The following is a 26,676-nucleotide window of genomic DNA, read 5'->3' as shown; positions in this document are numbered from 1 at the left end:
GTTTTGCTACTTAACCTCTCTGAGCTTTAGTTTTTATCCTCTAAAGTCAGAATAAGAGCACTCGACTCATAGGATTAGTGTGTGGTCAAGATAACGTGGAAAGTGTTACAGCAGACAATTAAGCTGGTGTCTCTCCCAGACACCTCATCCTTTTGCATTATCGTATCATCATGCTCCTCAATTTGCTTAGTTCTTTTTCTATTACGAGTTTTTTTGTTTTTTCCCTCTATGACTTAGTGCAGGAATTACAAAAAGTTCAACAAGTTTATTTCAAAGGCGATTTCAATGGGGAAATTTTACTGTCTGGTGAACGAGTTCAGTTACTTACAGCTTATGGGTATGAAAGAGAAATCTATTATTTTAACTACCACCTGGAACTCCATCTAAAATCTCCACGATAAAACAGGGGGCTATTAAATGGAAACTTTTCATTCTTCCGAGACAATCTTTCAAAGTGGAGTCGAAAAACAGCTATGGCTTCCACATTAGTAACCAAACCTGCAAATGTATAAGTAGATCATTTTATAAAAGTTTTTCCCTCAAGCAGGCAGTGTTAAGGGACCAGGGGATGGCAATATAGGAGTTCCTTCTAGTGAGCCTAAGGCCTCTGGCAATGTGGATATTTTTTTTCTCCACATGGACAAACATCAGTATGTCACTTTCAGGGATTCGAGTGGGTTAATAAGAGTCTATTTAGTGAGAGAACATAAGAAAAAGCAATTAATTTTTTGAAAAGATCTGACTAGAGAGAAATGCTATATCCTTTCACATGTTTCAAACTACTGCCTTTCCAACCTGACAGTTTCCTTTCTTTTTTGAATATTATAGATTTTAAAAAAACATCAAATGACAAATCAAACAAATGTCAGCTGCCATCATTTGGTTGTAATAAGGTATTTTCCAAACCTGCTTAGAAAAGCCTAGTAGATCTGTGCTATAATAATATCACATTTTGTCATAATTGTTTATAGATGAAATCTTAATGGATTTTTTCTTTTTTTCACCATTGATAACTTCTGTCTTCAAAGAAAACAGTCAAAACCTAAGCATGATCGTGTGTTCAATGTTTTGTGCCACACTGTAACCCTTGATCAGAACAGTAGAGGCAGACAGAAAAATAAAACAGGGGTTTCAGTCCTTATAGAGTTTTAGATATAACTGGGGAAATTAAAACATATTTCACAGAAAATACAGTTCAGAAGAAATGAATAAATAAATACATGGTTCCTTAAAGGAAAACTTTATCAATGGGTAAATCATGAGTAATTCCCAGGGAATTACTTGCAACTTTTCTCTGTTTCTTGGGATTTGTTTACAAAGCTGACTGCATCTTTTGCTTATACTCTGCCACTTGACTAAGGACAGAAACTAATAATCACAATTACAAAGAGCCCCTTATTTAGAGCTCACAATGAGCCAGGTATTATGTTAAGCCAGGTGACATCTACTCACACATTCAATCCTCGGCAAGAACTCCATGAGACAGGGACTGACTCCTTGTGAGAAATGAGAAGCATAAGGCACCAGAAGGGCCTACGTCTCTGCAGATTATGAGTCCAGAGCCACAACTTGCAAGGGTGAGGGCTCCAGAAGCCCCCTCCTAAGTACCTTAAATTTCTTGTAATAATCCATGAGCAGGGTGTCATGAGAGATGGAGATAGAGAAAGGGAAAAGGTTGTTGTTTTTTTTTTTTTTTTTTTTTTTTTTTTTTAAATCTTCGACAGTTCCAAATCTGGGCTGCAGATGGTAGTTTTTGCCAATAGCATATTACCACAAAGCAAATACCAAAGTGTTTTCCATGATTTTAGACATTATGAATGTATAATACCATGCCTTTTCATACAGTAAAAACATCACTATTGTACTTGCTCAGTGAATCACAACTGCAACCATGTTTGTGATGTTTGTTGAGGTTTTCCTGAGAGACTGTGCTCCTACACAGGGCAGAGAGTGGCTTATAAAACCACTAACTAAATCTTGGTCTAGATTTAAAAAAAAAAAAAAAAAAAAAACACTTTTTGCCCTTCCTGTAAATCATTACAGTTATTTATAGTCAAGGAAGTAGAAAATGGTAAAAAGAAAACATGTTTTTATTACATATTCCAACAGCAACAAGAAGGCCTATGCCCTCCATGTAAATCAAAGTAGCTGATTTCATGGGGAGCCAAGGTGGGGACAGGCCTTCAGCAACATCAGCTGTGACCTGCTGCAGGCACCACAGCCAAGTAAAGGTACACAACATTGTCTCCACACTGGAGTTTCCTGCCATGTTTTTCTCTGTGGCATTTGCCATTTTTGGACTTGGGTTGGTCTACTTGTCTTCTCTGACTTTTAATTTTTTCAAACAATCCTCTTTGGATGTCCCTAAAAAAAAAAAAAAAAAGTGTCTGGATTTGTCTGAGCCTGATTTTACTTTTTCTAAATGCTTCTTTTTAAAGAAAGCACTAAACAAGGTTAACTAATTATAAGGATAGCTGGAGAGAAATCTACCACTGCTGGCATTCTTAAGCTGCTTTATGTCCAAGAAAGAGGTGTTTTAATGTTTGTTTGTTTGAGTTCTTCTATTGTTATAACTGTTGAAATCTGATTTTTGCCAAATGACACTTTTCCCATTAAAAAAAAAAAAATGGGTTAGCTAGGACAATGTGCCCACAGACACCAGTTTAAGATGAAAGACACAAAATGTAAATATTCTGGATCGTATTTTTCCTGAAAAAAACAATATGCTCATTCATCCTGTGTAGTTTTATCATTTAATGGGATTTGGTCCCTCTCCATAATTATTACAGTGGTGTCTAGCTTCCTCCTTCTCCCTTGGGAAGATTTATTTTCAACACAGAAGCTGAAGTCAGACTGTTAGAAAGGGAATCTGATTACCTCTGCTCACGCTGGTGGCTCCCATATTCTCTTAGGGAAAATGGCAAAAGCCCCAATAAGGTCTTCCAAGGCCCTATGGGATCTTGGTCCTTTTGAGGTTGCTGAGCCTGTCTCCTCTCACACTCCCCCAGGCACACTTCTTACTGTACAGTAAGAAGGCTTTCTCAACCCAATACTACTGACAGTTTGTTTTAGACAATTCTTTGTCGCCACAGGCTCTCCTGTGCACAATTCCACGTTGTAGCAACGTCCTGACCTCCACATATCAGGTGACAGTGGCATTCCCTGCCATAAAGTTGAGAACCAAAAAACGTCTGTCGTTGCCAAATGTTTCCTGAAGGCCAAAATCACCAGACAGGATCCCACCCGTTCCTGGGACCCTCTCCCACTCACACCCACAGGGTTTCTTAATTTCATCAGAAGTTTGCTTAAATATAACCTTTTCAGCAAAGCCTTCTCTGGGAGGCCTGTTTCATTGGAACTACCAGCTACCAGGCATTCTCTGTTCTTCTTGCTTTATTTCCCCACATTGATGTGTTTTTACTATGTTACACAGTTGTTCCTCAGTATCCTCAGAAGACTGGTTCTAATTCCCTCTACGGACCCCCAAATCCACAGAGGCTCAAGTCTGTATAACATGTCTCTTACATAAAGTGTTATAGTATTTGCATATAACCCACACACATCTTCCTGTATTGTCATCTCTACATCACTTATAATACCCAATACAATGCAAACACTGTGTAATAGTTGCTTTACTGTATTGTTTAGGGAATGGTGAAAAGAAAACAAAAGCTCGTCTGCATCAGTACAGATGCAAATTTTTTTCCCCAAACATTTTTGAATCCACGGATGTAGAATGCACAGAGACAGAGGAGCTGACTTCACAACTTCTCATCCTCCCTCCATAATGAGAAGGGAGGCGTTTTGTCAGTTTTGTTCTAGGCTGTAGCCCCAGGATCAGAACAGAATCAGGTGCTGGGTAACATATGTTCAAGAAATGAATGGTCATCTGCCCACTCCCTCTCTTTTCCAAAGGACCTGACTTAGGGAGAGACCAGAAAGCCTGCCTCGTAAGTCCAGATTTTTATGTTATTTTGTACTTTTTATTTATGTGTTCCTATTTGCACTAAGAATGTCCAACCTACTCTCTCCCCTCTATTGACAGGAGACAATTGTATCATGAATTTATAGATGCCTGTCTCCCACCTTTCCTTTTACCTTGATGTCCCTAAATTCCCTTTGATCTGACTAGTTTTTGTAGCCTCCTACCTTTTCATCTTGTTTACCCATTCTAGGTAGCTCTCTATCCACGATCCATTCAGTCATTTATTATCATGTCATGTTGCCCATCTCTGTAAGCTACTTTAAATAATTTGAGGAAATGAGACCTGGTAATACATGCTTTTAATCAAGAACATGATTTATTAAATGCTAATCTATATAAAAAAAACCTGACATTTTGAATGTGAGAGAATTTTTATTTAAATAAATTTTCACATCAGGAAACAAATGCTATGCCAAATACCTACCTCAATTTTAAATTCATAAATGTGGTTCTTCATGAAAAAATCAAATAAAAACTGGCATTTTCTAGTGTTCTAACTACTCCCTAGTTATTATAGTGTTTTTGAGCAAACTCAATAGATTTTGAGGTTCAGCACATTTTTTTTTTTTGACTGATACTACATTTACATGGAATCCAGTTCTCCCTCAGCCAAATAATTACTTGCACTAAAACATATTACTCTTAATGCATCATAATGTCAGGGCTTTAGAAGGTCAATGGTGTGTGTTCAATTTCACACCTTACTAACAGATACTTAGATAAGAAATACAAGCTGATGAGCCCAACTGGTAAGTGCAAAGTGATAGACTGATCACTTCCCTCTCTCAAAGCAAAGCACTGCAAGTGAATAAGAACAGAAACTATTTATAGCTGCTCAACTTCTGGGCAGTTATATTAATATCAGTGATTAACATTATGGTGTCATTCAGGAGAACATCTGAATAAGAATGCTATACTGTAATCAAGTTTTGGAATGGTCAGTACATTCTCTTTATTTTCTCTGTTAATAGGATCCATTTAAAATAAATAAATAAAGGCTCTTTAAGATTTAAATTTTAATTTTGTATTCCAGGTTCCATCCATCAAAACATCATTTTCATGAAAATCTGGACAAGTCAATAAACATGAATTCAATTAGCTGTTCTTAAAGGGTTTAGCTCTAAAATAATATGAGAGTAATTTATTACTGATACAAAGATATTGTCCTTCAGAGTCTAATAAAGTTACTCAAATTGTTAGAGAAGAATACTAAATATTTATGGAAAAATGTTCTCTTTGTAATCATTATTTTGAGCATGGTAATGCAATACACTCTACGCACATGGATCAGGTACTCTGTTAACTAGCTTATTTAATCCTCCCAATAATTATAGTCAGTATATATCCTCTTTACTATTCAGCTGCTTAGCAAGGTCACCATGTTGGTTAAGAAGCAGAGTTGGCTCACCAATCCAAATATGTCTTACCCCTGAGCCTGGGCCCTCACCATTGTGTTGTTCAACCACCCTTGAAGCTTGCCACCTGAGAATGACACTTTGGAGGCCAAGCCCCACCCACCCGCATGACAGCAGACTCCCAGGCCAGCTCAAGTCAGAGCAGCACAAGCCCTTCCTTGATCCTCCTGACTGCTCCCTAGGACAATTTCCCTAAAGTCCATGCATGCACCCAGTACCTTGACCCCTTTCCTTCTGCCTGTGTTTATGCTTTCTCCCTCTTTTCCAAACTTATTCTCTTTCAACTTCACTTCCTCTCATTCACAAAGCTTTCTCTGTTAAAATTCACAAAATCAGACAATTTCTCTTGAATTCTCATTAACATACAAAATGGACATCTACTTGAACTTGAGCTTTTATAAGGAACTTTTACTGGTCGTTTTAAATCTATCAGTTTTGTCCCCCATAAAATCCTGTGATCTCTTCAAAGATTACTTTTCTTCTGGTCAGTGCATAAATAATTAACTGCAGAACTGGAAGCCTACTTTAGCTTGACAGTTCACCTTTTGTCCCTTTTGTAAAAGAATTTTGAAAGACTTAAATCATAACAATGCTATGAAAAACTCAAAAATGTATTTGACGGTGTCAAAGGATTTAAGAAGTGAAAACAATTTTACTCTTAACTGTCATCTAATTAAAATTCTTACAAGATATGCTTAAGGTTTCAAGATTTCTAATGTGCAAAATAACTCTTTAAATAATATTTTATGAATTATAAAACTGAAACAAAGTCAAAATCACCTCCTAAGTAACTGGGAATGTAATTGACTAAGGCAAAACTAATTTGAAACATCCCATAAACACTACCTGAAATATCAGAATAATATTTGAACACACTTGACAATTGTGTGGTAGGCTGAGAGTAAACATTTTTGATATAGAAAAAGAATGTCTAATTTCTATAAAAAATAACTCAACCTACAAATGTCCAGAAAATGGTTTTTTTTTTTTTTTGGATTACAATGAAAGTTCCCTCAAATTGATAACATTATGATTTTTCTACCTTCTTTAACTAAGGATTCCTGATCTTCCTTTTCCACATGATGCCATTAAGAATTTATTTTTCTAGACTATCTTTGAACCTCCACAAAAAAGTCACCATACTGGTCTTGTGTCAAATCCTGGATTTACATAATCTGTGACTTCTGAGTAATGCAGTAACCCTGTAGGACAGTTCTCAGGTGGCCTTGGACCAGCCCAGACTCCTATCGTTCTCAGTGGTGGTTTTATACCAACAACCATGGAGTGTTCTGGGTAAACAACATTCTGAGACAGAGACTGTTCCAGAGCCCTCCAGTGCTTTAGGCTGGTGAGTCACTTTATCCCCAAGATATTAAAACCAAGGCAGGTTGCTTTTCAGAGTCCCTCAGCTGCAGTATAAGAGGGGTACATGCAGACAAACCTCTGTACACCCTGGGAAGCTTTCCTGAGCCTTGGGGGAACAACTCATCCTGATTCCTAGGCTTCCACTGTCCCTTGCTGCCTGTGTGTAACTAATACACTGCTCCAAGTGACTTGTGTGCATCAATGTTCTGTCTCACCATATTCACAATGGCACCTGGTGCACAGTGCACCTGCTTCACAAACCCAAGGTCGTCCAAAGGTAGATGGCTGAATGTAGAGAAATGATCTACCCCTTCTCTAAGGTCGTGAAAGGGCTGCCCTTCTGATCTCCTTCCCAAGGTCAGACCAAGCTCTCTTGCCACCCACACAAAGGCTACATTTTGCAGATGACAAGAATTCCCAGAATCTGTGGTTCGTATGACAAAATGAGCAACTTAGCAAAGCAAAGCATCTGCCAGCCTGCCTTCCAGCAGCACCTGATTCCTTTCCCTGCATACACTCTGGCATAGAGCAGCCTACACTGCTATTCTAGATGCAGAGTTTATACAATGTGAAAACGTAAAACTCACATCTGCGGCTCTCATTCTATTTTAAAAACACAAAGCCATTTAAAACTGATAAGATAGCTACCTTTCTTAAGCTGTGAAAAAAACAAACCCAGCAATACTCAGGACCAATCATTTGGATTAAACAGTCAACCTCTATCTATGCTGCTTAATCTTCACAGAGAAACAGAAATATCATGAAACATGTAGTCTAGTTATTTCTGCCCTTCAGTGCCATTCAGTGGCAGGAAGTGAGTATTTTTCTCTGTGTCAGGAACTATGCTAGGTATCAAGAACTGAAGATAAGAGAGGTGGTCTGATCCCTCATGTGCCACAACCTAACTGAGGACATGAGCAGAGCACAGATAGAATCTCTAAGTTACAACGAGGAAGAGAGAATTAGGGAAAAAACAGGGGTGAGTCAGGCAGACAGCAGAGAAGAGTGACATATGAGCTGAGAAATAAGGAAGAACAGAGAAGTGGTAATAAGTATTCCAGGTAAGGAAGCAGTGGTGGCCACAGAGACAGTGTGTCAGGTGTGTGCCAGTGTGGCTGCGGTTATTATACAGGCACCCTGTGCAAATTAGGAAAAACATTGAAAGGATGTCACCATGTGACAGTACCATTTGTGGAGTGCGGTGAACAACTGTCTAGACGAGAGCCCCATCTTCAGGAACCGTCAGTAGGTAGTCTGAGACAACTGGAGCATTGGGATTGAGGAGCAGAAAGGCATACGGCTGGATAGGAAGCGGACAGAGATCTCAAATGCAGCGCTCAGGATTTTAAACTAGACTGCACACAATGGGCAATCACTGAGGCTTTTAGTTCAGGAGCGACCCATCAGAGACATGTTTAAAATCGAAGGCAGAGCAGGAGAGAAGAAACAGGGGACCAAGGGTCTGGAAGGAAGGGAGGAAAAGGGGAAGCACTGGGGAATAAAATTGTCCAAATGATGCTGTGTGCAGGTATCAATATATCACAATGCCTTCTAATTTACTATATATAACTGTAATGCATAACTGGCTATATAGTTTTATATATATAATTATATATAACAATAATTATTTAAATAAATAAATAAGTAACCAATAGAATAGAGAAAGAGGATCAGGAGAGGGAGGGGCAGACGAAGGGGTAGTATTGGAGAAAATGGTTACATGTATTTATGAACATGTCTAAATGAACCCCACTATTTTGTACAATTGCAATGCACTGAAATACTTTAAAGGTAATTGTGTTGGCTAAACGGAGAATGGGTTGGAATGCAGGGGGTCAAATGATGAAGTTCTCTTAATAGCTTATTGCAATAGTTCAAGTGTGACATGATCAGAGCCTAGACCACAGGTGTGTTTCCAGTGGTCCCAACTGCACGACACATGAATGGGACAAGCACAGACTTAAGAGCCTGCATCAGGGGCTAAGGACAGATCTGGTGGGACACAGAAGACTCAGTGGTTGTAATCAGAGTTCAAGATTCCGGAGATAGAATAACTTTAGCCATAGACTAACAGAGTTCTAGATGTGGAGCATGTAGGGTGGGATTTATGGCTACTAGTCCTTCAGGGTAGCAAGGGGATAAGATGATTTTAAGTCATGAGTTGCATCCTCAGTGAATATCAGGGAGTGACAGGAGTATTGGACAATGATGAGAAAAGGAATGAAAGATACACCTGGACAGGAAGAAGCACTGTGGGAAGCCAGACTTGGGGTGGGTTGAATATGAATACTGGTATGCCACTTAGTGTGGGGTACCAGACCTGAACTGATATTTCCAAGTGTCAGCAATTTAATCTGCATAATGGAATTCGTGATGTCCTCTCACAATGCTAACCTCAACTAGCAGTTGGCAAATATGTCCTAGGGTCAAATCCATCTAGCTTGTCAAGTTCTACTGGAATCCTGCTATGCCTATTTGTTTGCCTATGGCCTATGGTTGCTCTCTCACAATATGGCAGAGCTGAGAAATTTCAGCAGAGACTTTATGGCCCACCAAGCCAAAAATACTGGCTTTCTGCCTCATTACAGGAAAAGTCTGCTCACTCCTGCTGTAGAGTCAACATGAAAGCTCCCAAGCTCTGTGCATGGCTCACAGTACCCGCTCAGTATCAGTTCCTTCCCCGCCCCCACCACCACTTTCTGCTCTTTCAGGAAGATTGTAGTGATTATTGAGGGAACAAGAGAAGGTGGCCTTCACTTCCTGACCCTGGATTGCAGAGAATAAGGTCCATTGTCCCCTGGTTGTGAGGGAAGCAGTACTGTCACCCAGGAACTGGTCTGAGTTAGAAGACAGAGTAAAGGCTGCAAGAACACTCTTAAGCATCAGGAAGCTCTGTCTGTACCTCACAGCAGACGCCAAAAACAGAAGCTAATACGCCTTTGTGAAAAGCATCTGTTACTATATCAGGTACCAACTAAGCACGGTCTCTTCCCCCAGAGTTAAGTTTCTGCTCAAAACAGAAGTCTCTGGGGAGAATGCGGGAATAGAAAGTAAACCCAGTTTATTGGGCACAGAGAGTTCACAGATGAAGGGGAGGGCACAGGGTAGGTGAAAAATCTGCTTCTATCAAAGGAAGAGGAAGAGGACTATTTAGATAACTGCTTTCAGAGTCCAGGAGAGGAAAGTCTACCTCGCCTCTATCTCTGATGCTAAAGATAAAGAAAACCCTGTCTGCTTTACAGGTTCAAGACAAAATGAAATCTGGATTTGGGGAGGTTTCTGGCTTTTCTAATTCAGAATCTCCACTTACATCCCATTTCATTGAGATTTAACTGGATATCAGCTCACTGAAAGGTTTAGGAACAAGCCCAACTAAATATAAAACCCAATTGGAGCCAGAGAAATTAAATGGAGAGTCAATAGGTGTTTAATAAAGTATAATCAAAGAGTCCTGGATAAGGAGGGCTCTTGAGAGGCTTCACTCAGTGGGGCTGCACATGGAGCGGGCAGGGAGTCAGAATTTTCTTTTGCATTTCTCTAGAAAGGGTGGCACAGGTTAAGGAGCTGAGAAGTTAAGAATGAAGAGAATTGCTGAGGATGAGTTGAGTTTCCTCAGGCAGAAAGAAAATAAAAGCTTGAAGAAACCAATGAAGATATCTCCTTATTTGGGCTGAGCAGCAATGAGAAGGACATTTAGGTATTCTCTGAGTACTCACTGGTGACAATATGGTGCCTTGGACAGTTTCTTCTGTGCTGGAAAGCACACCCCAAGGCCACTCCCTTTCAGCAGGCCACAATGGCCAATAAACAGCAAACATCTGCCAACCAATCTTGAAGCTTACTCTTTTTAGATAGACATCAAAATACAACAGAAAAGTTCATCAAGACCTCCACATCTTCTAAGACACCCAACAAAGATAGGTAAACCTAAACTCCAAAAAAAGTTCTTTCAACTATAACAGGATATTCCTTTTGGTAAGCACATAAATGTACCTGGTTTACTGTTAAAATATGAAACCTGTTTGCTACCCTTTAAGCTACCTCATGCTCACCTGTACATAAAACTTTGGAAAAGAGAAAAGTGTGTATGATTAACACTTTGTAAACATTCTATGTGATTTAAAATATCTATAATGGCTTACGAGCCAGAGATGAAAAATTAAAGTGAGTGCTGAAAACAGATTTTTGCTTTTAATTTTAATATTACTCATAATGCAATTACTTTACACATATAATACAATAATTTTCACACCTGCAGAATTTCATTTAAGAAATACAATAAAGTGTGCTACCTGTTTTTACATAGCAAAAATTAAATGGCAAGTTTATGTCATCCTAGATTCTAGTCTACCATCCCATATTATCTTTCATTACATATGGAGTTCATTCCATCCGTAGTAAAGCAAAGTATCACTTTCTAAAAAACAAGACTGACTACCAATATTTTTCTGTCTCTAAAAGAAAAACTTCACTGAAATGAAATAGGATGCTCACCTCAAGAATATTATGCAGAGGCCTCTGCTGGTTTCCCAAAGTGAAAATTTCCATTGTATGAATGAAACACACAGCAGAAATCTATTGCTGTATGTCATATACAGTAACTTATTTTTCAGTTCAACCAAATTCTGGTTGAAACTATATGCTCCAACATTAATGCACAATTTAGAAAATCCTATCCAAAGTATTGCCTGAGACAGATATAACTCTAAAATGTAAAATAAAAATTGAATATTAAAAAATTCTGTTAGAAGAATAACATTTGAGGACTTCATTTGGATATCAGCAGATAAAACAACTGCAGTTCAAATCTAAAATAGTACTCTAGGATTTATATTGATTAAAGTTCAATGACTCCAAGGTCAGAAATTCTTTCTCTCATTTGCAAATATCCTGAGGTTCACTATACCAAGGAATGTTGCATCCAAGAAACCTACCTAGAGCTGTGCAGGGATTGCTTGGCCACCCTTGGCACAGCTGAGGCATCTATTCAAAGTGGCATTTAACACTTGTGGTTGCATCAGGAGTGACTCAGTGAGAGATGGTTAAATCGTGAGATCTTTTGCGGCAACGACCTCTAGCATCCTGAAACAAAATCCTAGGATGCTAAGGAAAAGACTTCTTCCTTCTATTCTTGGACTTTTAGAGCACTTCCCAAGGATTTTCACGCCTGCTCAGAATATCAGGAAAGTTTCTATTCTGAATGAACTGACTCTTATTTGGAGGACAATGTTGCATTTGCATGGGACCATGTACATGGAATTTCATTGCCTTTTTCTGTGGGTTTGTTGTTTATAATATAAGATGCTCTGATGAAGAGATGGCAGTGTGTGTGAGTAACATTTATCCCCCCCCACCACTCTCTCTCTCTCTCTCTCTCTCTCTCACACACACACACACACACACACACACACACACACACACACACAGAGACTTAGCTCAGGTACCATTCTATGAAGGCTGACACCCCCTGGTTAACCCACCAGAAACACAGAAACTTGACTGCACACATCAGCTGGACCTCTCTATGTAAGGTAACATCCAGAGAAATTCCTTTACCTAAAGTTTTATAAAGACATTAAAGGAGTGACTTAAGAGGAAAACACTCCCTTCATTTTATGCATTAGCTAACTCAAACTCAGATACAGACCCAGTGGGGGGGAAAAAAAAAACATGCAGGTTCAAAGTCTGGTATAGTTCTGAAGTCAGCTTTTAGTGCCTCCAGGAAAAGCTTCGCAGAGATGAAAGCAAAGATATTCCTCTTCACTTTTTCATTACCAAGCTTGTGCCAGTTACTGCACCTCTGGCCCCCTTTGGTTATGTCTGGGTTAAGATTGGTATAGAATCATGGAGGAGTCTCAGACTCTTCAAGTCTGTTAAATTCCTCATTATGAACTCTGAAGTCATCATCAACTACAGCCCAAGAGATATTGGCAAAAAAAGAAGAAAGGGCAGGGGTGAATGTTGTTTACAGGAAGTGCACCTTGCCCCAGTGCCCATGTGCTATGTGTAACATGCTTGCCATTGTGCCTGGGGACACCTTTATCCAGCTCTGTCCCACCGGTTTTAATCCAGACCACTGGTGAACAGGAATAATTTATAGGGCTGGGGCTGTGGCTCAGTGGTAGAGTGCTTGCCTAGCACATGTGAGGCCCTGGGTTTGATCCTCATCACCACATATAAATAAATAAAATCAAAGTATTATGTCCATCTACAACTAAAAAAAATAAAAATAAAAGAAGAACAAGAAAAAGAGTTTCTAGGTTGAATGTACCTTAAAAAGCTCCTATCACCTTTTAGAATACCTAGATAGGATATTTTTAATGAGGGATGTCATGAAAGCTTCATAAATCTCTACTATTCTATATAATCTTCCCTATTAAATACACTAACAGTTAAGGACAATTAGAATATGCAACAGTAAGGAGAAAAAATAAATTGGGTTAAGTTGACAGTGCTGGGTAGCCAGCTAAACTCACTCACTATCAAAGTCATTAGCTTCACAAACCAAGTTTACATTATACATAATTTATGCCTCAACATATCACAAGTTACTGAATGTTATGGAACTTGAGGTTATTCTCTAATAGAATAAAATCAACAATGCTAAATAATATCTTATACAAAAATATATTTTAATCTATAGTTGCTTTATGAATTATACTTTAACAGCTATTTTTTAATGTAGCATGTTTGAACAAAATAGAATTGTTGTTTGAGTAATTCCAAGTCAATTTTGTTAATTATTTTGAAAACATATTCCTTTATCAAAATGAACAATTCAAATGGGAATCCAGACAGAGTCTCTATGTAAAAATGACTTCTATTCGGGGGCAGTTAATAATGCTCACTAGGATCAGAGAGGTAAGATTTTCTAATTATGAACACAAACACTTTAATGAATTTCCTACTTAATTTAAAAATTATAAGATTGTCATTGTAATTTTTAATTAAAATAATTTAATGTATTTTATAGAAAATGTTGCACTCTCTAGTGTTACCCTGACAATGTAAAATATATTTCTTTTAATTTTGTTTTTTGTTTTGGATCTCTTTTTTTTTGCTATTTCATTTAAATAATTTGTGTGTGTATTTTTAATGGGCTGCCTCTTCAGTAGAACCAGCTGGAATTAAAAATAAATTTTAAGAATTATTTTAATAAAATTATTAATAATTTTAAAAAATTAAAATAAATGGGGATCCAAAGATTTTTCTTCCTAATAATTCATTTGTGCAATATTTGAGACTCAATAATATGAAAATATTCAATATTTATATGAAATATATAATATTTGATAAAGATTATTTCAGTAGTCTATAACAAATAATCATAACAGATTCTCTGGGAAGATTATTTTATTTCATGCTGTATGTCAAATGATTCTGTAAAATATAAAAGGGGAAATTTCAGTGACATTCACTATAGATTCTTTCTAAGTTCAGTTCCAGCATAATTAACTACTATGCTTATACAGTATCACAATGTTATTCAAATGTGACTATATATCAATTTCACCATGTATATTAATATATCAATCCTTAAAAGGGATGAACTAAATTCTCTCTAACATGCTGGGGAGAAAAGCTAAATAGAAGCAACGTAAGTAAATAGGGATAATGGCCAATGACTAACATCTCCTTGAAGAATGGAAGCCATTCTAGTCAACCACTGGATGAACTTTCAATGTTCCACTAGAAAACATGAAGGCTTAAAGGTAAACAATGTGGAGAAGTTACCTGAGGTCAAGATGCACGCACCGTAAGAATTTTCTTATATGAGTTTTTAGCATTTACAAAGTATTGGTTTTTCTTCTTCCCTTTTAAATGGGAGATAAAGCTCAGATAAGAACACTTAATGGAAAACATTATTCAAACCCTTCTAGAGTCTTCTGTGTGAAGAGTGCTAAATATTGTGACCATTCCTTCATAATACTTATGCTTACCTAAAATAGCAGATCATTCACTTTAGACTAAAGTCTCTCACTTGAAATAAAGAAAACAAATCTGTTATTAACCAAAGAAATGTACTTGGATTTCCAAAGCCAGAATATTTAAATACTTACAATGTATTCTAGTTTCTGATAACATTAAGTAATGTGGAAAGAACTCCTCAGATTTTTTTTTCTTTGCTTTGAAAATGATAATTACTTACCGAGGTTTAAAAATCAGGTTTGAAAGAAATCTGAATGTCTTCTCTTAATATTACTGGAAACTAGTGATTTTTCAAAAGAGATGGAAAAATTGCTTGAAAATTAATACTGGCTCTCTTAAGATGCATCCAAAAGAAACAAAGAAGAAATGGAAAGAGCATAATTTTTGGATCTTTCTCTCTCTCTCTCTCTCTCTCTCTCTCTCTCTCTCTCTCTCTCTCTCAGAATATTCAGGCATGGGGTATAGTAGCTCTGTGGCAGAGTGCTTGGTTAGAATGCCCAAGGCTCTGAGTTCAATCCCCAGCACTGTGTGTGTGTGTGTGTGTGTGTGTGTGTGTGTGTGTGTAAGAGAGAGAGAGAGAGAGAGAGATACAGGAAAGAGGGAAGGAAGGCAATTCACATACAAGATGATTATGCAGTTTATTGTGCAAACTGAGACATTATATCAGTGAAAGGAGATGTTATCAATAATTAGATTGAGACAAAAGCCAGCACTAAACCCATAAAACTCTGTCCTGGGTCCTGGTATGGCATACTAGTAAGGGGACCTTGGGTGTGAGCTTTCTATGGCCTTCCTCCTATCTTCTTGTCCTCATACTGATCAAAAGTGGCCAAGTGAACAGAGTGATGCCTTTCGCAGCGGGCCTTTCCAAGAAATCAGAGAAGCATAATCTATAAACAGGATCACTAAAGCTTAAAGAATGGAATGTTTGAGACATTTGAATAAAAATCCTAGGTTGTTTTCTCCCTTATTGGTTTTATTGTTTTGTAATGCCTAATTTATTCCATGTTCTTGACCTCTCCATCTGCATGGATTTTATATTTTTAAAAAGAAAAAAACAAATCTCCAAGCTCAACCTCCAAAGACTGTTCCAGTTCTTTGAAGGAAACAAATTTATTTAAAATATAATAAAAATACTAAAACACTTAGAAATAACATCAAGTTCTTTTAAACTCCATCTCCTGTTAGCACCTCTGAACTCCTGCTCCCCATTACCAGAAGTGCATAAACAGCTTAATCTGTGCAGTTTGGATGTAGAAAGGAAAGGAGAAGAAAGGAAACCCACAAACAATCAATACCCAAACTGCGTGATTGGCATGCTAATTAGCCCACTGCCAATTCTAGATAAGAACTAGAGATCTGCCCCAAACACAGAAATGCCTTGATGTAGGCAGATTTCTGGGAGTGCTCATACCACACCAATGCATATTTCTGGCCCATTTATGGCTTTAATGGCCATTGTTACTTTTTATAACAAACGAAGGCATCAGAAAGCTAAAGAGTTGTATAGCTGGAGCTGTTCACAGACGTATACCCACAAGCACAGCAATGTGAAGGTTCTGTACTTGAACTAAAAGGAAATCATTTATGGTTCTGTTCCAATACCTTCCTTTCTTACTTTTTTTTTCCACTCAAAAGCATTAGAATAATTGATCCACACACTATAAAAAGAATGAGAATGTTATGCGTTCTTCCCCCTTGATGAGCTCACAGGAGTTTTTGCTTCATTTTGATTTATTTTCTCCTTCTTATTGCCATGGCTTAAAAAGACCTCACTCTAATGAACTTGGAAGGAATGTTATTCTCACAGAGTTACCATCAGTAGGGCCACTCAGCAGTGGGAATGTATGACTTGGACCCCTGACTCTCCAGGCAGGGACTCTATACATCTGCCACTACCAGCTCCCACCTTGACTCAAGGATAAGTAAGGTTTCCCTGACCCTTCCCAAGCATGCATTAGGTGTCATGCTGCACAGTGCCAGGACATGTGGCTGGATGGAGGGGATGAGCCAGAGGCATAATAACCCTTCTCCCTATGCTAGAGATTTCCAACAGAAGCCATAATTCTCCCCAGAGGGAGACAATTGGTTCTAGAGGGGAAAGATGAAAAGCTTACATATTTCAATCACCTTTGGTTCTCTAGCCCCACTCTACCTGACATGATCTGATTCCCTCTTATTCTTCAGTATTTCGTTTCTCCTTTCTCCATGGGGAGAATATAAATGTAACTTAAGTTTACTCTCTGGAGGGGGCTATTAATGAAAACAAATGAGAGTCACTTTTCCAGTCAATCATTCGCCTCTTTCTTTTAGCCATTTCCTGAGTTCACAGGTGAGAGGAGTGGAGAAGAAAAAGGAGGAGGTGAAGGAGTAGGATAAAAGGGAGGTAGACTATGGAGCAGAGGAGAAGGAGGAGCCATTCAGGAAAACAGAAGCAGTTCCTAAAGATACAAGCAAGAAGGAGAAAAGAAAAAGAGGAAGAAGAAGGCAGAGGAGGAAGACAGGGAAGAGAGAGAGGGAGGAGGAGAAAGACAAGAGGCGAGAAAAGAAGGAGGAAAATATAAGAGGAAGTGGTAGCTAGGGATAAATGAGGAAATGGAGAAGCAGGAAGGTGACAATACACAGCACCTCTACCTGGCCCTATATCCTGCCCAGCGAAGCTTCTGGTGGCTCTCACTGTTTGGTTCCAATGAACAGAAACATAAGTATTTCTGTAGATTTTGCCTTTCATTGTTCTAACCAGATAAGGGCTGCAAAGTCTAATGTTCCCACTCCAAGGCCAGCTTGCTTGCTGCCCAGCACTGTCCTGCATGCCTGTCCATGTATGCTCCCAGGCTCAGGCTCAGCCATGCCCCTGTGGGTTTGCCTGAGGCCTAGCTGATGTTTTAGCTCAAGACCTTTTTCAGATATGCAGAGGGAGGGTGCTGTGTGGCATGGTGAGTCTAGATTCTTTCGGAGCTCAGGTGGGCTGTGCTCCTTGCTGATTGTCCTTTCATCCCAAGCCTGAGAATACTGCATGCCACAGGACCCACTTCCCTTCAAGGCTTTTAAACGCCTCTCAGACTGAAGTCACTGCATGTAATATTTACGGGGGAATAGCTACTGCAGTTCTTTTGGGAAGATGCCAAGCAAAGAGAGAAAAATGTTTCCAATCCAGCAACTGACTAAATTACCCTAGTCTGGAAGAGGTACAGGATCAAGTCTAATTCCAAGTCACTGCCCAGGAAACTGGCAGGCAGTTAAGCCCATTCTCTGACCTTGTATGTACCCGTAGAAGGATATCAGAGCCAGCAATCTCACATTATGTCGTTCCAGCTATTCCCCAAGCCCATGTGGCTGGATCACACAGTTACAGCCTCAAATTTAAACTTTGTACATTATCTCTATATGAGGTTAGAAACAGTCCCCACTGCACACTGACATGATTAAAAGAAGACAAAATCCATCCTACAGATATAAACCTTTGTCCCATCACCAGGTTATACTACCCTCTTGGAACTAAGAAAATACCATTTTTACTAGTCCTAACACATTTTGTGAAAAGTACAATTATATTTCAAGGTCTTCTGTGTATGCACACAAATGTTAATTTATTAAATATAGATATTTCAAATATACTCCATTCTTAAGCCTTGTTCTGGCTTTTTTCAGTCATTAATATAATGCAAAGTTTAATTAATAGAAGTGGCTCCTTATGTTACACCAGGGAGCTGTTTTCTAAGAGTCAAATTGTCATTTTCAGGGTTGTATCTAAAGATAGAGCATAATAGGTCAATAGGACTTGCAATAATTTTGCATATCGTAGCATATGCACATAGAATAAGCTTAACAATTATAACTTAATTGGTTACTAAATATCGATTCCATGTCAGTGAGATTTTAGCCCATTGTAAAACATCTGCTAGAAAGGGCCAAATTTTTCTTTCTCTACTACGGCTATCCAATAATCATAACTTTTATACTTCATTACAGAAATATTATAGGTAAATTACAAAAATATTGAAAACACAAGAGAAAAAATAAATATTTTCAACAATATGAAATCCATGTTTAAGATAAGAGACTACTTTTTTAAAATTCTGGGGACAAGTAGTGCTATCCTAAGGTCTACTTTAATGAGAGTAGCACACGCAGAGCAAATGTTCAACTGAGAGGCCAAACTAAATAAGCAACAATTGAAAAGGCACCATAAACAGATACTCTCTCCCATAGAGTATCTGTTCCTAAGCCAATAAGGAAGAACACAGAGATTTCAAGCATCAAAAGAGCTCATGCATATGTAGGAGCCCGAGATACCCATAATATAAGGTGTGTCATGATGGCCAGTGTATCATCTTACTGCAGCCATAGTAAAACTACTTGTTTTTAAATTATGAAAATACTATTCTCACATACCTGCATTAGCATTGCCCTCACCAAGACTCACTCCAGAAAACAGCAGTTTATATGACTCAAGTAGCATGCAGGGAAAGGTTTATATACCATATTGTACAGACCTAATTTTAAAATAAATGAATAAATTAGCAATATTTTCACTATACTACTATATAATTTTAAAATAAATGAATAAATGAGGAATATTTTCACTATACTACTATATAATTCAAATGTAAATAATATCCACAGTATTTCACCAATCAACCAGAGAGGAAAATGCAGACATTTAAATAAACAAATATAAATCCTTTATGAAAATGAAAATTCAGTGAAGAATTTTTGTTAAGGTAGCAAAGTTCACTTGGCTTCCTTAAAGATGTGAAGACAAATTGATCATTTGTAACTACATAAACATTTTCAAAAGCAGTGTTGTTAGTTGCTGGGTACAGTGTGTAGGCATATATCTTCTTTGTACACACATACCTATTTTGAAGCAAATTTAAATAGCCTGATGTATAGGGTACCTAAGGGCATATCATAATAGATCATTATCAACATCACCTTCTTAGGGATCACAGAACGGTGGCTTCTTTCACAGTTCAGGAATTAAATGTACACCTTTATCTGGGAAATCAGGTTATTGACCCTATTCCAGCCTTACTTGAAATTCTTCAGAAAAAATACATATGCATTTGAAATATTTTTCTGTAACAGTGCCTAACTTTAGAGGCATGTTAATCATATTATGAAAAAATAAGTCACATTAACCTTTCAATTTTTTCCTTGCTTTAGCTGCTCATTTTTATAGAGTTAGCTGAATCCTCCTAGAACTTCTGATGGAACAATGATTTATTCCTCAGTTGCCAAAAGTCTTGAAAAAGTTAATTTAACACCCACAATACTCACTTAAATCTAGAGTCTATCTCATTCACTTTCAAAATACACTCCATATTTTTAGTAGTAACTCAAAAATGTAACTGAACACTTGGCATAGGAAAAAGCAATAGCTTTTCCCAATCAAAACCCCAAAAATGTGGTACATCTATTTCTTTCTTACAGGTAAAACAAAAGTAAACAAAGGACTCATAACTACAAAAAACCTAGTTGAAATCCCTTTGCTACAATATACATTTCTTCCATATATACATGAGAGAGACAGATTTTTATTTCATTTAGATGCATGTCCCGACCAGAAAGTAAAATGCCTTTGGAATTCAGTCAGTTATAAAACCAGACATATCAAACAGCACAAAAAAGCAGTTTCATGATCATCTGCATAGCTAATTATTTATGTAGTAGATTATAATGCAGAATCTTAATTTTGGATAGGAAGGCTCAGATAGTCTATTATATTTCTGTAACCATTACTGTTTATGAGACTGAGAATATTTGAAAAAACTGTAAGTAATCAAGAGAATTCATACAATGACACACTCTTCCCTTCTCCATTCCATATTCCAATTCATCCACCGGGCACATTGATACTAGGTTCCTGCTGCTAAAGATGACTCTTTTGACTTTTTACTTATCATTCATACTGCAATACAGAACTAAATATATGGGATGAAAATCAGTTTGCACTAACCCTCAAAGCTGTAGATAAAATTAGATAAACTGAATCATGCAGTTCAATTAAAGACTGAAATCTGTAACAAAAATTTTACTCTGAGATTTGGATATATGCAGGCACAGTGGAAAATATGGATTTACCTTCATTTGAAGCACTTTAAGAACTCTAAAATATGGTAGTAACTCCGTCATAAAAAAATATTACGCACCAACAACAGTCAGAAATAACATTGTTAGAGCAGAACTCAACAAAGAACAGTAGATGGATGCATTTTGAACACTGATTCATTGCTTATACAGCTTCTCAAGACAGCAGCCCCCTCCTGGGAGTGGGGTGGTCCCCAGCCCCCTGAGCCACACAGGGGGGTTCTCTTTGCCTGAATCCCTCAAAACCAGGCCAGGAGGTACCTGCTCTACTTCTAACAATAGCACCTTCCCTTTGTTCCAAATGACACCCAGATACAGGTCTTCTGCAAGATTCTGTGACTGATGAGTCTGGGTCAAGGCTCCTCCCCAACTTCCAAGTCACCAACACCATAGGGCACCAGAAAAACCAGAGTGCTTTTCCATACTCTTGTTACCTAGACCAGTTCCCATAGACAGTGATAATTTATAAAAGAGCAGCAACATTTTATGGCATCACACAAGAAGAATGACACCATCTGACTAAATGATATTTTAGAAAAGATTCTTCGCTGTCTGGATAGGCACAGTTTGCTCTATCTTACCAAAGCAGTGAAGAAAAACAAACAAACAAACAAAAAAACTATGCTCTCTTGGAGGAAGGTACCACTTGTCCTGACCATGCACAGGCACTCAACATCCAGATTTTCATACCTTTGCAGCCACTGATGAGTTGGGCTTCTCCAGCAAGTCCCAGAGTTTCTTCCTTTTCTCAGGACAGCAGGTATTATCAAATTCTTCTCCCTCTCGCTCGCGCATGGTTTCTGCCTCTCGCCTCAGTTCTTCGTTCATCTGTTCTTTCTTTTGATGATACCTGGCTTGGCAGCAGGACTCCAAGTAGATCTCGTCGATCCCCCAATAATCAAGCTCTTGGCCAAAGGAGAGCGCGCACATTTCTTCCATCATGTGCAACTTCCCCGTCCGGTAGAAATTTAAAATAGAGGTGAAAGCTCCAGGATGTCGATCAAAGAAATATTCGTTCTCATTCAGGTTATAGTCATCGCACACCTCCAGGAGGCTCTCGTGCGTATTGCAGTCGCGGAGCTTCCCCAAACGCGTCCTGGGCAGCCTGTCCAACGTCCTCCACAGGACTTCGTGGTTGAGGCCCCCCACGTTGATCTTCACTCTCCTGGAGCACGTTTTGCTCCGGATAATGTCCACAGGTTCTGGAGGAAGAGAAAGTGTCGACCTTGAAGTCTTCCTGTTTAAGCCAGGGGGTGCCTTTTCTGCCATGATGAACTGGACAGAGCCACAGAGCCAGCAGGGTACTTAAAAGTACGAGGTCAGCGGAAGCAACATCCCTTGGGGGCAGGCATGTTCCACCAACAGCTGGAAGAGAGCGACAACCATTTGGTTACTTGCATTTTTCTTCAGGTTCTTTCTATTCTGTGGGATCATTCTGTTGCTACACCCAGGAGGGATATTATTGATTACAGCATATTTTCGGGAGATGTAAATCTTTGCTTTAGGATATAGTAAAGGGAAAAATAACACAATGCATTGCACATAAGAGGCTGTGTGTATGAGGTTGTATATACCTGTATGTTGACAACTGCTAAAAAGTATTACCAGAGGGGCCTCTTTCTCAAGCTGTAAACTAAAATATGCATGTGTTGATGGGGTTTTCCTAGATAAGCCACAGACAGTGTGAAACCTACCTTGCCTTCCACCTGCCCAATCAGTTCCTGTTTGTTTTGCATCTTTTATGGCCCATCCCTATATCCAGTCACTCAAGTTCAAGCTCAAGCTCAAACTCAGACAAATCTTGATCCATCCAATTAGCACCAGGTCTTATCTATTTTGTCTTCTAAACAATTAACAATTCCTTTTTATTTTTATTTTTATACTGGGGATTGAACCTGGGGGTACTTTACCACTGAGCTACATCATCTTCAGTGTTTTTTAAAATTTTATTTGATACAGGGTCTGGCTAAGTTGCATGGGATCTTGCTATGTTGCTGAGGCTAACCTAGAACTTGTGATCCTCCTACCTCAGCCTCCTGAGCCACTGGGATTACAGGAGTGCACCACTGAGCCAGGATCCTAAACAATTCTTAAATCCTCCACCATTTTCCTCTGTATCTCTTGCTCACATCTCTATAACAGCCTCTTAACTTGGATCCCAAACTCTTATTCTGTCCACCTAAAAACCATTCTTCACACAGCTACTAGAAAGATCTACTAAGGTATATATCTGACCTTGCCACTCATGCTTTTGAAACCCTGCAGAGGCTCACCATCACTTGAAGTATAAAGTCCCAAGAGCACTTTAAAGTCTAGTTAGTCCCACTAGGTCTGGTCTACCTCTCATCTCTCCCTCTTCACTACACAGTAGTCCCCTTATCCACAGGGAATGCACTGGCCATCAGTGGGGGATCCACTGATGCCTGACATCGGAGATATCAAACCTTGTATATACCATGTTCTTTCCAATACATATATAACTACAATTAATTTTAGTTTGTAAATGATTCAATAAGAAATTAACAAAAATAATAAAATATAAAAATTATAATAATATGGTACAATAAAAACTATTTAAAATGTATGAATCGTTTATTTCTGGAACTTTCCATTTGATATTTTTGGACCTCATTTAACCACAAGTAACTAATACTGCAGAAAGAAAGACTGTGGATAAAGGGGATTTGTGTACTCTAACAGCTCTATACTGCACACACCATTGTTTCAAGCTCCTGTCCTGGAAGGGCCTCCACCTTTCCCATTGACTAACTGCTGCTTGCTCTTCAGACAGCAGGACTTTCCCCCGAAAGTCTTCAAAGATGTACTCCCACCTACCCACCCTCTGGAATCACGAAACCCTCTGTGAACATCTCTTCTGTTTCACTGCAACACTACAGTAACATCTTTCCCAGAGTACCCTGGTAGCTCTTGAGAACAAAGGCCATCTTCTCTATCAACGAGCACAGTGCTTATACATTGTAGGGTTTCATACCGTTAAGCAATGAAGCAATTCATTATTTCTGTAAGACAGCTGACCAAAGTATTGAATATGGTCAGAAAATGCATAAATGGAGTTATCAGTATCACATGCCTAAAATGCATCTATGTTTACATGTGATATGTGTGCAGTGAAGGTCAGAATAGGTATGTGTGTGTTTTGTCTTCTTTTGCTTCACAACTTCTTTCTCCCATGTGCTTATTTTTTAAAAACATTACTGCCTTGTATTCCCTCTTGTTGATATCTTATTCTGATCCGCAGCAACAAGAATCTTCACAGTTATCTTCCCCTGAAATGGTTTTGCAGAAAATTATGACGCTTCAAGCAATTCATCCAAAACATCACCTTTAATGCAAAACACCATGTTTCACAAGGCAATGGCTTATACCAATGGGAAGAATTTTTAGATTTAAGAGATTCTTATAATTAGCACTCTTTTATAATGCACACCAATTTCTGCATGTCTCTGGTTTCTGCATCATGTAAGTTAAATTTATTTCTCCATCTGGAGGGCAAGTATCCTCTCAAATGAATATGTTAGGTAGATGAAAATATGAAGATGCAAATATGAGAAGTATTTTACATAGGGCCAGTAAATATATTTGAATTGAGAGTTTTTTCAACTACATAGTTACAGGAATATTTTAAACATATGTACACACACTTTCCTCTCAGATGAAAAATAAAATGCCTATTTTTACAAAAATAAAGAGGCACTATAATGACCGGGTAACTTACACTATCTGAGCTTCCATTTCCTAATCTACAATCTGCTTCATAAGTAGTATTATGACAATTAAATGAGAGTTTCTATAAAGTGCTCACTACAGGGAGGGATATCTAAACAGAGTATTATTCATATTTCTCTCTGAAGCTTAGTTTCTAACCACTGAAAGAAAATGAAGAATAAAAAATATATTTAGATCAATTAAATAAATTTTAGCTTCTAATTACTTTTCCTTTTGCATATATTCTGTCTTTCCCAATAGATTATATATCTACAAGGCCTGGAATTATGGGTCCACAAATAATGGGTACCTCCTAGCATGCACCTTGGTGTCTTTGGATACTCTTTGTATATCATGTCCAAATTTTGCATTCAAGTGACTGGCCACGAACCAAAAATATTTTTAAAATTGAGCAGCGATAGCAAGATCAGGCAAAAATAACTGAAAATACTAGCGATGCGACAATTCAAGTAGAGAATCTTTATTAAAGTCCAGTCTTTATTAAACATCTTTGCTGTAGGTGCATAGACATCTCAACAATCCATATAGATTATGTGACTGGTCCAAATGAATAATAAGCAGTTGGTCTAGTCCATTTTGAATTTGGATATGAATGAACATAAAATTAATTTACTATTCTGGGAATGTTGTGTTTTATGCTAGTAATAAGAAGATAAAGTTTTTGAACTGATGATAACATTACATGTGAGATTTTACAAAATGAGAGCTAACTCCAGCATGAGACATGTATCTCATGTTCATGGTCAAGGGTACAGTGTGACTTGCTATCTTAAAAAGTCATCACTAAAAGCAAATAATATGTCAGAGTCACTGGTAGGTCCCCATTTGTCTTAAATAATTTCATGCCTATGATGTAGAATGAATTTTCCTTTTTTGTAGGGCATATGTCTCAAGTAAAGAGAGGTCATAAGACTTAAATTTCTAAATATCTTCTTTACTGATTGAGAACTTTCTATGATGAGAAATCCAGTGTTGATTACAAATCCCACAATGAAAGACAGACTGAAATTCAATGCCCTTTCTTCAAAGCAGGGATAGAGAAACTCAGGGAAAGAGAATGTCCTGTTGATTTGATTTCTTAAGGCTTAAAGATGACCTGCTCTGATTATTTGTTAGTGTGGTTAAAGCTTTTTTTATTCTGCCTTGGCAGAATGTTCTGCATGTTACCTGATAAAGAGTGTAGGCTAAATGTATAAGTTCTTGAGCAGCTGAAGATCTGGGAATACTCTTCAGAGAATTAATCGAGCTTAAAGAATCAGCCATATTTCAAGTGAACTGCAGAGTGTAAGCTCTGGTCAGCAGCACCTTTGAAACTTACTGAGCCTGTCTGCCAGCTTGTCCTTCTCCCTTCTTGCTCTTCCTGTGTAGTTTCCCCTCTACCTTCCTCTGTCCCTATTACAGGACACTTTCTTCCATTCCATTCCCTCTCTTCTTATCCTGTTCCCTAGATCTTTCCATCCTCATACAGTCACAGTCTTTTTCTTGGGGGGAGGGGTCCCAGGGGCACTCAGCCACTGAGCCACATCCCTAGCCCTATTTTGTATTTTATTTGGAGACAAGGTCTCACTGAATTGCTCAGAACCTCCCTGCCTCACCTTTGCTGAGGCTGGCTTTGAACTCACAATCCTGTCTCAGCCTCTAGATCCACTGGTGTTACAGATGTGCACCACCACGCCCAGCTCTCACACAGTCTTAACCAACCACAAAACCATATTATGTGTTTTCAAACTCGTAGATACGTTATGAAGTTCTCTCTACATCCTGTCTTAATATAGAAGCCTCCTGAGCTCAAAAACTCATGTCTTTTTCTAAACCAAGCTCTTACTCCCAGCTCCCTCCCATGCTGGGTGGATCCAGGGCTGGGCAAATGGTAAGCACATGCTCTACCACTGAGCTATACCCCAGCCCCGACTTTACTTTCTGGGTTCCACTCTGCTGCCCAGGCCTCCTCTCTTGAGTATGGGATAGCAGGTGCTAAACACTATGCCCAACTCACGTTACTTTTTATAGAAGGTGGTATGAAGCTCAGGACACCTGGGTTCAGCTGAGTGGACCTTTGCATCCTCCTCACCTTTCTAGCTGGACTTTAGCTTCCATGGTATTTCCATGCCTGTATTTCACTGACTTCCAATGACACTTGGT

General features: G+C 38.4%; 1 protein-coding gene across 2 annotated transcripts in view; it reads right to left on the bottom strand.

Annotated features, from left to right (window-relative positions):
• Kcnb2 (potassium voltage-gated channel subfamily B member 2) overlaps positions 1-26,676 on the bottom strand; it is a 377,440-nt gene that overhangs the window by 328,476 nt on the left and 22,288 nt on the right. For both annotated transcript variants that reach the window (XM_076835949.1, XM_076835948.1), the window contains exon 2: positions 21,478-22,152. In XM_076835949.1, coding sequence (XP_076692064.1) covers positions 21,478-22,056 — 579 coding nt within the window. In that variant the 5' untranslated portion in view covers positions 22,057-22,152. The remainder of the gene's footprint in view (positions 1-21,477; positions 22,153-26,676) is intronic.

The sequence above is a fragment of the Callospermophilus lateralis genome, chromosome 16 (assembly GCF_048772815.1).
Source record: "Callospermophilus lateralis isolate mCalLat2 chromosome 16, mCalLat2.hap1, whole genome shotgun sequence".
Classification (NCBI taxonomy): domain Eukaryota; kingdom Metazoa; phylum Chordata; class Mammalia; order Rodentia; family Sciuridae; genus Callospermophilus; species Callospermophilus lateralis.
Note: the sequence above shows the minus strand (reverse complement) of the source record. Positions and strands in the feature narration are given on the sequence as shown.